General features: G+C 44.5%; 1 protein-coding gene across 5 annotated transcripts in view; it reads right to left on the bottom strand.

Annotated features, from left to right (window-relative positions):
- LOC106584624 (pleckstrin homology domain-containing family A member 7) overlaps positions 1-14,938 on the bottom strand; it is a 188,514-nt gene that overhangs the window by 55,463 nt on the left and 118,113 nt on the right. For all 5 annotated transcript variants that reach the window (XM_045706211.1, XM_045706215.1, XM_045706212.1 and 2 more), the window contains 3 exons: positions 7,239-7,343; positions 6,228-6,300; positions 1,206-1,306 (listed from right to left, as the gene is read on the bottom strand). In XM_045706211.1, coding sequence (XP_045562167.1) covers positions 1,206-1,306; positions 6,228-6,300; positions 7,239-7,343 — 279 coding nt within the window. The remainder of the gene's footprint in view (positions 1-1,205; positions 1,307-6,227; positions 6,301-7,238; positions 7,344-14,938) is intronic.

Genomic DNA, 14,938 nt, shown 5'->3' with positions numbered 1-14,938 from the left:
GATGATGAACCAACAGGACAACCGGATAGCAGCGCTCCTAGGGTCCCAAAATTCCCAGGTTCTCTCGAAATCCTGGTGGGAAGATTCCCAGAATCAGGAGGGAATAAGCAGTAAAATCAGGAAAGTTAGCAGAATTTTCCAACCCTACTGACAGCAGTGTTCCTCAACTCTGGACTGTCCTTGGGTAACACCAAGACTGCACAATTTTGTTCCAGCCCAGCACAAGCACACCTCGTTCAAATAATGAAGGGTTACATGATTAGGAATAAAATAGAATTAGGTGTGATGGGCTAGAGTTGAGGATCACTGCCTTGGGGACTCAACAGGTTTGACCTGCGGGGGTCTGGGTTGGGAGGAAACATTGAATCAATGCCAACAGCCAGAGGGGCAGGAGAGACTGGCATATATTATACCTGCCGTCTGGCATACAGTCAAGAGACTGAAACCTAAACCCTCATTGACTCAGCATGACAAAAGAGGCAAGGCTGTATGTAGTGTGGAAAGAAAACGTCACAGAACCACACTGGCTTCCTGTGGGAATGAAACCACTAGCAGAGAATATTAGAGAAAGATGTGCTTAATCTAGAACCAGATATACAGCTAGAAGCTCAGCCTCTGTCACCGATATAACTCTGTCATAGCAGGTAGGATGTCCTAAAATGTACACCGTGTTCTAGGTCTGTAGAGAAAACCGATGGTTGGAGACAAGGCATTGTGGAGAAAATAGCTTTCTTTGGTGGGAGTATTTTTTAAAGAAATGTAGTGTCTTCATTTAATAGACAAGCATATTACAAAGTGATCAATACAGAAAATCATCAATAGCCAATGGGTTGGGAGGATGGATGCAGTTAAATATCTGATTGGATTATTATCCAGGATACAGGATATTAGCAATCCTTGATTGAGAGAATTCTTCTTGTGGGCATAGTGACCTCACGGTGATGCACTGCCTGTAGCCAGCAGTTGGTCAAATAGCAGTCAATATGAAGCAGAGAACCAATCATATTCAGTCCATTTGTGTCAGTCCACAAAATGCTAGTGTTAAGTAAATGCAAAACAAATGGCTGTATTTTTAACAGTAGGCATAAATATTAACCTGTGAAACATACAACATAAAGCCATAGAACATTTAATTAGATATAAAATAAAGGGAAAAAAGCCTATAAAGATTGCCTAAAAGTGTTGAGGTAAACTCTGGGTCGTACCTTGAAGGCGTACTTGCGGATGATGTGGTCTTCAGGCTCCACGGCTGAGATGACATAGCTGGGCAGAGGAATACTACCCAGGACTGACTCTTCCCTACTGTCTGTTAGCAGAGAGAGAGAGGGAGAGATAGAAAGAGGTGGGAGATAGAGAGAGATGAAGGGCAGAGAAATGTCACTTACGGCCCACTAATAACATTTCCCTCCTCCACCACTAAATCTCTCTCTGCCCATCCAGATGGCATGAAAAACCTGTCAATCACCCCTGTCCCTTTCATAGCACTCCTCCATACCGCCAAAACACTAAATTTCTCTCTGCCCATCCAGTTGGCATGGCCCGTTCATACCACTAAATATCTCTCTGCCCATCCAGTTGGCATGGCCCGTTCATACCACTAAATCTCTCTCTGCCCATCCAGTTGGCATGGCCCGTTCATACCACTAAATCTCTCTGCCCATCCAGTTGGCATGGCCCGTTCATACCACTAAATATCTCTCTGCCCATCCAGTTGGCATGGCCCGTTCATACCACTAAATATCTCTCTGCCCATCCAGTTGGCATGGCCCGTTCATACCACTAAATCTCTCTGCCCATCCAGTTGGCATGGCCCGTTCATACCACTAAATCTCTCTCTGCCCATCCAGATGGCATGGCCCGTTCATACCACTAAATCTCTCTCTGCCCATCCAGTTGGCATGGCCCGTTCATACCACTAAATCTCTCTCTGCCCATCCAGTTGGCATGGCCCATTCATACCACTAAATATCTCTCTGCCCATCCAGTTGGCATGGCCCGTTCATACCACTAAATATCTCTCTGCCCATCCAGTTGGCATGGCCCGTTCATACCACTAAATATCTCTCTGCCCATCCAGTTGGCATGGCCCGTTCATACCACTAAATCTCTCTCTGCCCATCCAGTTGGCATGGCCCGTTCATACCACTAAATCTCTCTCTGCCCATCCAGTTGGCATGGCCCGTTCATACCACTAAATATCTCTCTGCCCATCCAGTTGGCATGGCCGGTTCCCGTCCGGCATCAGTTATTGTCATGCCACTATGTGACCATTCTGAATCCAGCCTGGTCATATCTTAATTAACTCACAACTCTCATGGGGGAGTGTTTCCACCGCTGTACACTAGAATTTGTGTGTGTGTGTGTGGACGTTGCTGGATTAAAGAGTAATTGGTTAAAAATACATTCAAGGAGCTTTGGAGGAGACATTCCCCATATGGGGCCTCCGGCCAGCTCTTTTATCTGCCCCTTACACAAACACACTGCAGAGGCTTTGCAGACCAGACCTGTCTGGGACAATGAGGATAGATTACATCCTAGCAGGACACTGGGGGAGTGACACAACATCCTCACGTTTAACCCACCACACGTGAGAAAGAGAGAGCGAGAGCGAGAGAGAGAGAGAGAAAAAAAACGAAACGAGACGAGAGAGCGAGGAGAGCGAGAGAGAGCGAGAGAGAGCGAGAGAGAGAGAGAGAGAGAGAGAGAGAGAGAGAGAGAGAGAGAGAGAGAGAGAGAGAGAGAGAGACTCCGAATTTGCAGCCCAAATAAATGCTTCAGAGTTCAAGTAACAGACACATCTCAACATCAACTGTTCGGAGGACACTGCTTGAAATCAGGCCTTCATAGTCGAATTGCTACAAAGAAACCACAACTAAAGGACACCAATAAGAATAAGAGACTTGCTTGGGCCAAGAAACCCGAGCAATGGACATTAGACCGGTAGAAATTTGTCCAAATTTGAGATTTTTGGTCCCAATCACTGTCTTTGTGAGACGCGGTGTGGGTTAAAGGATGATGTCCGAATGTGTATTTCCCACCATAAAGCATGGTGTGATGGTGCTTTGCTGGTGACACTGTCTGTGATTTATTTAGAATTCAAGGCACACTTAACCAGCATGGCTACCACAGCATTCTGCAGCAATACCATCTGGTTTGGGCTTAGTGGGACAATCATTTGTTTTTCAACAGGACAATGACGCAACACACCTCCAGGCTGTGTAAGGGCTATTTTACCAAGAATTAGAGTGATGTCGTGCTGCATCAGATGACCTGGCCTCCACGATCCCCCGACCTCAACCAAATTGAGATGGTTTGGGATGAGTTGGACTGCAGAGTGAAAGAAAAGCAGCCACAAGTGCTCAGGATATGTGGGAACTCCTTCAAGACTGCTCCGTTAATCTTTCCCTCAATCCTGACTGGTCTCCCAGTCCCTGCCGCTGAAAAACACCCAAACAGCATGATGCTGCCACCACCATGCTTCACCAAAGGGATGGTGCCAGGTTTTCTCCAGACGTGACGCTTGGGATTCAGGCCAAAGAGTACAATCTTGGTTTCATCAGACCATCAGTTCATCAGTCTGGGAGTCCTTTAGGTGCATTTTGGCAAACTCTGAGTAGACTATCATGTGCCTGTTACTGAAGAGTGGCTTCCGTCTGGCCACTACCATATAGGCCTGATTGGTGGAGTGCTGCAGAGATGGGAGAACCTTCCGGAAGGACAACCATCTCCACAGAGGAACTCTGGGGCTCTTTCAGAGTGACCATCGGGTTCTTGGTCACCTCCTTGACCAAGGCCCTTCTCCCCCGATTGCTCAGTTTGGCCGGGTGGCCAGCACTAGGAAGAGTCTTTGTGGTTCCAAACTTCTTCCATTTAAGAATGATGGAGGTAACTTTTTTCTTGGGGACCTTCAATGCCGCAGACATGTTTTGGTACCCTTCCCCAGATCTGGGCCTCGAAACAATCCTGTCTCGGAGCTCTACGGACAATTCCTTCAACCTCATGGCTTGGCTTTAGCTCTGACATGCACTGTCAACTGTGGGACTTATATAGACAGGTGTGTGCCTTTCCAAATCATGTCCAATCAATTGAATTTACCACAGGTGGACTCCAATCAAGTTGTAAAAACAGCTTAAGGATGATCAATGGAAACAGGACACCCCTGAGTCTCATAGCAAAGGATCTGAATACTTATGTAAATAAGGTTTTTCTGTTTTTCATTTTAATAAATTAGCAAAAATGTCTAAAAACCTGTTTTCGCTTTGTCATTATGAGGTATTGTGTGTAGATTGATGACACAAATATTCAGTTAATCCATTTTCGAATAAGGCTGTAACGTAACAAAATGAGGAAAAAGTTGAGGTGTCTGAATACTTTCCGAATGCACTGTAAAGCCATAGCAAGTGAATTTCTTCAATAACAAATTATGATCAATAACATCAAAGTCTGCAGTGAAATCTAACAATAGAGCTCCAACTATCTTATTATTTATTTTAGCCAATCATCAGTCATCTGGGTCATTGCAGTACAAGTTGAGAACCTTTCCCTATATGCATGGTGAAAGTAAGTAGTTAACTTGTTCTCTGAAAAATGTCATTTTATTTGTTCAAACACAATTCTCTCCAGTTTGCTAAGAACAGGGAGCAAATGGATTTGGCGGGAAAAAGGGTCCTTCCACACCTGTGTACACACACACTCCTTTAGGCTTAGGTTAAAACTTCTTAAGGCTTGGGGGCAGTATTCGGAAGTTCGGATGACTGACGAGCCCAAAGTAAACTGCCTGTTACTCAGGCCCAGAAGCTAGGATATGCATATATTTATATATATATTGGTAGCATTGGATAGAAAACACTGAAGTTTCTAAAACTGTTAAAATAATGTCTGTGAGTATAACAGAATTGATATGGCAGGCGTAAACCCGAGGAGAATCCATCCAGATTTTTTTATTTTTTTGTGTCAAAGTCCATTCAAATGCTTGTTTATGGGATATTGCAGATCCTATGGCTTCCACTAGAGGTCAACAGTCTTTAGATAGGGTTTCAGGCTTGTTTTTTGAAGAATGAGTTAGTAGTGGATGAGGGCGCGCAATTTGTTCTTTATCTCCGGTATTGAACATACTACATTTCGTCTTAAATTTGATCATTTATTTACATATTAGGGTACCTGAGGATTGATTAGAAACGTTGTTTGACTTGTTTGGGCGAAGTTTACTGGTAACTTTTGGGATTCCTTTGTCTGCATGTTGAACGAGTGGAACGGGTGGATTACTGAATCAAATGCGCCAACTAAACTGACTTTTTTGTGATATAAAGAAGGATTTTATCGAACAAAACCATTTGTTGTGTAGCTGGGACCCTTGGGATTGCAAACAGAGGAAGATCTTCAAAGTTAAGAGATTTATTTTATCGCTATTTTTGATTTTTGTGACGCCTCTGCTGGTTTGGAAAATGTTTTTAATGCTGGTGTATGCGGGGCCCTGTCCTCAGATAATCGCATGGTATGCTTTCGCCGTAAAGCCTTTCTGAAATCTGACAAAGGGGTTGGATTAACAAGAAGTTAAGCTTTTAAACTATGTAAGACACTTGTATTTTCATGAATGTTTAATATTACGATTTTTGTATTTTGAATTTCGCGCTCTGCAATTTCACCGGATGATGTCTAGCTCAAATTAAAGACTGAGCAACTATGGGTGGCAATACAGTCTGCTACCATTCTCAATAGTTTCCCCATCTAGGTAGTCTATACCTGGAGGCTTATCATTATTGCTGGATAACAACTTCAATGAACGATGCAGTTTTCTGCCCATTATATCATTTAAGGTACTCCATCGTCACAGTTTAGCTCTGTACTGAAAGTGCTCCATCTTGAAAACTGGACTGCTGGCATGCACAATTTTCTGGAAATGTATTACCAGTGCACTATTCAACAAAAGACTAAAGGATAGTTTTTTTTACTGTAAATACATAGCCTGAGTGTCTGTTTTTGCTCTTCTGCCAACTTCCTTGTCACTCATTTGGTATTACAATGAGTGACAAGGAGTTGGCGATAGATCACAAGCAGACTGGCACACAGGCTAGTATGTACCTGATTAATTCAGGAACGTACAACCCATTCTGTGCTCACACCTTGGTGCCAAGTCAGTGCCACAGAAACAGAGCTATAAAGTCATCAAGTCTACACTTAAATACCAGGTCAAATTCCCTCCTAGAGCACGCACACAATCGTCTCACCTTTGTAGTAGAACAGGCAGTAGTCAGCCAACACAAACCACTTCCTCTTCCAAAGCCTCATCCCAGAGCTGTCCTGAAAAAGAAAGAGAGTTTATTGGCCTGCTACGTCTGCCATTGCTTTAAAAAAAAAAAAAAAAAACTCACAGCCAGGGGAATGAGGGAAGCAGATGGAAGAGAAAACCCACTTCAAAACAGCTCATATCAAAAGTAGTGCACAACATAGGGAATAGGGCGCTATTTGGGAGGAAGACAAAGTGAGAACAGTCTACAAATAGACTTGTACAATACGATCCATACACCCAGCACGATATGGGCAAAAAAATCTAATTGCAATTTTATGACCAAATATTGCGATATTAATCAATACACTTGGGTGACTGGAATCATAGAAATATAATGATTTATATGAAGAAGCGAAGTTGAAAGTAGTTCTTGTTTGTAGCAATCTGTTGACTGCATTTTACCTAACAGAACAGCATGCAAACGTATAACCTTAGTGGCTAACAGAGAAGGAGGAGGAACTGTACTGCTTGAGTGACAGGGGGCAGAGCTTGCTGTGTGTGGGAAGAAGCCATAAGAGGAGAGAGGGAGAATCTCTTGCGATATGGATATTGTCAGTATTGCAATTTCAATGTGAATTCAATTAATTGTGCAGCCCTACACCCAGATATCAGTTTATCCAATCTCTGTTGTCTTACAAACACCCATCAACTAACGAGCTCTATCTTATATTTCCCACTATCAGCCAATCAGTGTTGTCCTACAAACACCTATCAACCAATGAGCTCTATCCTATACGTCCCACTACCAACCAATCAGTATTGTCCTTCAGACACCTATCAACCAATGAGCTCTATTCTGCTTGTGTCAAGCAACCCAACGCATGCCCATGTGATGTGTCCATGACCCCTGTTGCCATGGCAGCCTATGATAGACAGCAACAAGTAAGTGTGTGTGTGTGTGTGTATGTATGTGTATACAAGGGTGTATGTGTACGTGTGTGTTTCTCACCTGTTTGTAGAGCCATCCTCTCACCACCACTGGGACGTTGGGGTTCCTCTTGATGGACTGCTCTCGCTTCCCAAAATGTAGCACCCTCCCACTGGACCTGGAGCCCTATAGGACACACACATCCATAGTGGTTGGTTATCTCACCCTCCCACTGGACCTGGAGCCCTATAGGACACACACATCCATAGTGGTTGGTTATCTCACCCTCCCACTGGACCTGGAGCCCTATAGGACACACACATCCATTGTGGTTGGTTATCTCACCCTCCCACTGGACCTGGAGCCCTATAGGACACACACATCCATTGTGGTTGGTTATCTCACCCTCCCACTGGACCTGGAGCCCTATAGGACACACACATCCATAGTGGTTGGTTATCTCACCCTCCCACTGGACCTGGAGCCCTATAGGACACACACATCCATTGTGGTTGGTTATCTCACCCTCCCATTGGACCTGGGGCCCTATAGGACACACACATCCATTGTGGTTGGTTATCTCACCCTCCCACTGGACCTGGAGCCCTATAGGACACACACATCCATTGTGGTTGGTTATCTCACCCTCCCATTGGACCTGGAGCCCTATAGGACACACACATCCATTGTGGTTGGTTATCTCACCCTCCCACTGGACCTGGAGCCCTATAGGACACACACATCCATAGTGGTTGGATATCTCACCCTCCCACTGGACCTGGAGCCCTATAGGACACACACATCCATAGTGGTTGGATATCTCACCCTCCCATTGGACCTGGAGCCCTATAGGACACACAGTCTATAGTGGTAGTGATAATTAGCTGTATGACAGTCTGTAGGGGTAGTTGTATAACAGTCTATAGTGGTAGTGATAATTAGCTGTATAACTGTCTATAGTGGTAGTGATAATTAGCTGTATAACAGTCTATAGTGGTAGTGATAATTAGCTGTATAACAGTCTATAGTGGTAGTGATAATTAGCTGTATAACAGTCTATAGTGGTAGTGATAATTAGCTGTATAACAGTCTATAGTGGTAGTGATAATTAGCTGTATAACAGTCTATAGGGGTTGTGATAATTAGCTGTATAACAGTCTATAGGGGTTGTGATAATTAGCTGTATAACAGTCTATAGTGGTAGTGATAATTAGCTGTATAACAGTCTATAGTGGTAGTGATAATTAGCTGTATAACAGTCTATAGTGGTAGTGATAATTAGCTGTATAACAGTCTATAGTGGTAGTGATAATTAGCTGTATAACAGTCTATAGGGGTAGTGATAATTAGCTCTATAACAGTCTATAGTGGTAGCTGTATAACAGTCTATAGTGGTAGTAATAATTAGCTGTATAACAGTCTATAGTGGTAGTGATAATTAGCTGTATAACAGTCTATAGTGGTAGTGATAATTAGCTGTATAACAGTCTATAGTGGTAGTGATAATTAGCTGTATAACAGTCTATAGTGGTAGTGATAATTAGCTGTATAACAGTCTATAGGGGTAGTGATAATTAGCTCTATAACAGTCTATAGTGGTAGCTGTATAACAGTCTATAGTGGTAGTAATAATTAGCTGTATAACAGTCTATAGTGGTAGTGATAATTAGCTGTATAACAGTCTATAGTGGTAGTGATAATTAGCTGTATAACAGTCTATAGTGGTAGTGATAATTAGCTGTATAACAGTCTATAGTGGTAGTGATAATTAGCTGTATGACAGTCTGTAGGGGTAGTGATAATTAGCTGTATAACAGTCTATACGGGTAGTGATAATTAGCTGTATAACAGTCTATAGTGGTAGTGATAATTAGCTCTATAACAGTCTATAGTGGTAGTGATAATTAGCTGTATAACAGTCTATAGTGGTAGTGATAATTAGCTGTGTAACAGTCTATAGGGGTGGTTGTATAACAGTCTATAGGGGTAGTGATAATTAGCTGTATAAAAGTCAATAGTGGTAGTGATAATTAGCTGTATAACAGTCTATAGTGGTAGTGATAATTAGCTGTATAACAGTCTATAGTGGTAGTGATAATTAGCTGTATAACAGTCTATAGTGGTAGTGATAATTAGCTGTATAACAGTCTATAGTGGTAGTGATAATTAGCTGTATTACAGTCTATAGGGGTAGTGATAATTAGCTCTATAAATCTGTTCCCAAGTATTCCCATGCATAATAGAGACATGATTGAATACAAATGTAAGCAAGTTTTGAAATTATGTTTTAGTAAAATATTAGATATGTTTGGGCTTCTTGCGGTCAATTTGAGGTACAAAATGTATTTGTAATTATGTTCCCGCCCCCCGACCATCCGCTAAAGAAAAAAATAATCCTGTGGCTGAATCTAGTTGATGACCCCTGGTCTACAGCAATAATGAACATAGTTACAGCTGAACATGTTAGATGTAGCTGTCAATAGGATGGCTGACTGGAGGCCCTCTCGGTGTGTGTGTGTGCGAACCTGTCCACAGGTGAGGATCGATCTAACAGCCATTAGTGAGACACAGCTGCGGGGTAAGGGCCATGAACCAATCACACGCACGCACAGACACACACCGCATCGCCTGGGCACGGTAGACACTACCAACCAACAGACCCAACGTATTCATGGAGACAATACCTGCACGCAGGCCTGTATACACTCACATTCTCCTACATACAAGCACCAGCCGTAAGTCACACATACAGTGAGGGAAAAAAGTATTTGATCCCCTGCTGATTTTGTACATTTGCCCACTGACAAAGAAATTATCAGTCTATAATTTTAATGGTAGGTTTATTTGAACAGTGAGAGACAGCCAGGGCATTGGAAATGGGTCGTGGATGGCTATTCCAGCAAGACAATGACCCAAAACACACAGCCAAGGCAACAAAGGAGTAGCTGGTTCGAGTTGCCAAATGTCAGCCTCGAAACCTTAATGACTTGGAGAAGATCTGCAAAGAGGAGTGGGACAAAATCCCTCCTGAGATGTGTGCAAACCTGGTGGCCAACTACAAGAAACGTCTGACCACTGTGATTGCCAACAAGGGTTTTTTCACCAAGTACTAAGTCATGTTTTGCAGAGGGGTCAAATACTTATTTCCCTCATTAAAATGCAAATCATTTTATAACATTTTTGACATGCGTTTTTCTGGATTGTCTCTCACTGTTCAAATAAACCTACCATTAAAATTATAGACTGATAATTTCTTTGTCAGTGGGCAAATGTACAAAATCAGCAGGGGATCAAATACTTTTTTCCCCTCACTGTACAGTACATACCAACACAGACAGACAAGGCACACAGTTAAAGTTCCTACAATTAAATCTGATACCCTCCAAAACATTACTATGATGCGCTATTATCTCTTTCTGGGCCCACCTGTATCATCTCTTTCTGGGCCCACCTGTATCATCTCTTTCTGGGCCCACCTGTATCATCTCTTTCTGGGCCCACCTGTATCATCTCTTTCTGGGCCCACCTGTATCATCTCTTTCTGGGCCCACCTGTATCATCTCTTTCTGGGCCCACCTGTATCATCTCTTTCTGGGCCCACCTGTATCATCTCTAGGGGTTTATGGGGTAGACATGATTTACCTCTGTGGAGCCTACTGCCCAGTGCTGTAATGAAAGGCAACTAAAGGACTGTCAGACGATGAGAAACAAGATTCTCTGGTCTGATGAAACCAAGATTGAACTCTTTGGCCTGAATGACAAGCATCACGTCTGGAGAAAACCTGGCACCATCCCTATGATGAAGCATGGTGGTGGCAGCATCATGCTGTGGGGATGTTTTTCAGTGGCAGGGACTGGGAGACTAGTCAGGATCGAGGGAAAGATGAACGGAGAAAAGTACAGAGAGATCATTGATGAAAACCTGCTCCAGAGCGCTCAGGACCTCAGACTGGGGTCAAGGTTCACCTTCCAACAGGACAACGACCCTAAGCACACAGACAATACAATGCAGGAGTGGCTTCAAGACAAGTCTCTGAATGTCCGTCCAGCCAAACCGTCCCCTAACCCGGACGACGCTGGGCCAATTGTGCGCCACCTCATGGGTCTCCTGGTCACGGCCGGCTGTGACACAGCCTGGGATCAAACCCGGGTCTGTAGTGACGCCTCGATGCAGTGCCTTAGACCGCTGCGCCACTCGGGAGGCCGTAAGCAATTAAATGTAACGAGTAATATGTAATGTGTGGCTGAGGTCCCTGAGGATCTTCTTGGCCTTCCTGTGACACTGGGTGCTATAGATGTTCTGGAGGGCAGGCAGTGTGCCACCGCCTTCTTCACCACACTGTCTGTGTGGATGGACCATTTCAGATTGTCAGTGATGTGTACGCTGAGGAACTTGAAGCTTTTCACCGTCACTGCAGCCCCGTCAATGTGGATGGGTGCATGCTCCCTCTGTCTCCTGAAGTCCACATTGAGGGAGAGGTTATTTTCCTGGCACCACTCCGGCAGGGCCCTCAACTCCTCCCTGCAGGCTGTCTCGTCGTTGTTGGTAATCAGGCCTAAAACTGTTGTGTCGTCTACAAACAGGATGATTGTGTTGGGAGGCGTGCATGGCCATGCAGTCATGGGTGAACAGGGAGTACAGGAGGGGGCTGAATACGTACCCATGTTGGCTCCCGTGTTGAGGATGTGTTGTTGCCTACCTTAAAGTAACTAATCCCAACACTGCCTCTCACACACACCATCACTCCCATCATCTCTGTTCCAAACCGGAGTGGGCTGTTACAGCAAAGGGGTTTGGTTTAACTGGCGGGGTGTGGCGGCTACATGTGCTTTAGTGGCGTTGTCAGTAGCTCAGGGACGCTGGCACTACAGCTCTACAGCTGGTGGGAAGGAAAACAGTGGCTAATTATAAAATGTAAATAACTGTGGCTGACCAAGCATGTTAGGTAGACACTACATGCAGAAGCGCTGTCAGAACAGAATCCCTTGTCTACGTGGTTTGTTGTAGTTTGTTTTCAGGATGAGTAAAATATGGATTGCTATTAGTGTCATCAAAAATGTTATTTGAATTTGTTGGCACTAACATCACTCAATACAACAGGGTCTGTGATGTAAGATTCTGCTTTTGTCAGTGAAAAGCTATACAGTACCCAAGCTACATGCTCTACAGTACCCAGGCTACATGCTATACAGTACACAAGCTACATGCTCTACAGTACCCAAGCTACATGCTCCACAGTACCCAGGCTACATGCTCTACAGTACCCAAGCTACATGCTCTACAGTACCCAAGCTACATGCTCTACAGTACCCAGGCTACATGCTCTACAGTACACAAGCTACATGCTCTACAATACCCAAGCTACATGCTCCACAGTACCCAGGCTACATGCTATACAGTACACAAGCTACATGCTCCACAGTACCCAGGCTACATGCTATACAGTACACAAGCTACATGCTCTACAGTACCCAGGCTACATGCTATACAGTACACAAGCTACATGCTCTACAATACCCAAGCTACATGCTCCACAGTACCCAGGCTACATGCTATACAGTACACAAGCTACATGCTCTACAGTACCCAGGCTACATGCTATACAGTACACAAGCTACATGCTCTACAGTACCCAGGCTACATGCTCTACAGTACCCAGGCTACATGCTATACAGTAAACAAGCTACATGCTATACAATACACATGCTATACAGTACACAACCTACATGCTATACAGTACACAAGCTACATGCTATACAGTACACAAGCTACATGCTATACAGTACACAAGCTACATGCTATACAGTACACAAGCTACATGCTATACAGTCTACAAGCTACATGCTATACAGTACACAAGCTACATGCTATACAGTCTACAAGCTACATGCTATACAGTACACAAGCTACATGCTATACAGTCTACAAGCTACATGCTATACAGTACACAAGCTACATGCTATACAGTCTACATGCTATACAGTACACAAGCTACATGCTATACAGTCTACAAGCTCTTGATTCTATCATCCTGTTTCAGCATTTGTCTGCTATTTACTATGTGGTGGCAGCAGGGAGGGGAGGGAGGGAATGGCGCCGCATCCCCAAATGGCACTATATTCAGTTCACAATGGGCTCTGGTCAAAAGTAGAGCCCTATAAAGGGAATAGGGTGCCATTTAGAACACAACCCTGGGTTTACAGTGGTGAAATGCTGTGGTGTCCCATGGTTACTGATCAGTTACAGTGAGATGGATTCCCTGTCGTCATTGTCGGGCCACCTGTTGATGGGGCGGACGTGATTTACCTCTTTGGAGCTGTGCATGTCTGTGTGAGAGTGAGTGAGTGAGTGAGTGAGTGAGTGAGTGAGTGTGCTCTCCTGTTCTCTGCTAAAGAGAGGGAGATATGGAGAGAAGGAAAGAGAGAGTGAGGAATGGAAGAGAGCTCATATCATGCTGATGATACTGCCGTTTCAAAGGTACCTGGCTTTAAACAATAGCCTGTTCACTAGCACCTGGCTTTAAACAATAGCCTGTTCACTAGCACCTGCTTTAAACAATACCCTGTTCTCTAGCACCTGGCTTTGAGCAGTAGCCTGTTCACTAGCACCTGGCTTTAAACAATAGCCTGTTCACTAGCACCTGGCTTTAAACAATACCCTGTTCACTAGCACCTGGCTTTGAGCAGTAGCCTGTTCACCATCACCTGGCTTTGACCAGTAGCCTGTTCACCATCACCTGGCTTTGACCAGTAGCCTGTTCACCATCACCTGGCTTTGACCAGTAGCCTGTTCACCATCACCTGGCTTTGAGCAGTAGCCTATTCACCATCACCTGGCTTTGAGCAGTAGCCTATTCACCATCACCTGGCTTTGAGCAGTAGCCTGTTCACCATCACCTGGCTTTGACCAGTAGCCTGTTCACCATCACCTGGCTTTGAGCAGTAGCCTATTCACCATCACCTGGCTTTGAGCAGTAGCCTGTTCACCATCACCTGGCTTTGACCAGTAGCCTGTTCACCATCACCTGGCTTTGAGCAGTAGCCTGTTCACCATCACCTGGCTTTGAGCAGTAGCCTATTCACCATCACCTGGCTTTGAGCAGTAGCCTTAAAGGGATATGGAGAAGTCAGAGCAGCCACTTAGAGTAGGGGGGAGGGGGTGTTCTGTCGTTGTCACAGTAGAGCCTGGAGAGAAGACCCTGAGCTTGTTATGTTGAGATACGGACGCAAGCACACGCACACACCATGCACTTGGCACACATACACACACCTTGCCTGTCACACTCAGCTGGTGCACCATTCCATTAGACATGTGCAGTCCAAGTGTAACTATGTTAGATCCACACATCTGACTTTCCCCCTCCAGAGTCTGCAGCTTTAATTAAATAAGCCCCCTACAGGCAGACAGAAGCCCCCCCCCCTGCTCTCCACTCCCACCCCCTGTCCTCACCACTGTCTGGTAGCTTTTAATGGGGGTTTGGTGGGTGTGAGAGATCAGCCCCCCCTAACCATTCATCATCACCTAATGTCAGTCAGTGAAAATTACTTTTCCCTCTCTTTTGATCAGAGCTGCTCAAAAGTAGTGCCTCACATGCGGGAATCATCTGTTCACCTACTCTGCGTCTCACAAAGACATGGCGTTTTAAACCAAATATCTCAAATTTGGACTCATCAGACCAAAAAGGACAGATTTCTACCGGTCTAATGTCCATTGCTTGTGTTTCTTGGCCCAAGCAAGTCTCTTCTTCTTATTGGTATCCTTTAGTAGTGGTTTCTTTGCA

The sequence above is a fragment of the Salmo salar genome, chromosome ssa23 (assembly GCF_905237065.1).
Source record: "Salmo salar chromosome ssa23, Ssal_v3.1, whole genome shotgun sequence".
Classification (NCBI taxonomy): Eukaryota; Metazoa; Chordata; class Actinopteri; order Salmoniformes; family Salmonidae; genus Salmo; species Salmo salar.
This window is presented reverse-complemented; position numbering and strand designations above follow the sequence as displayed.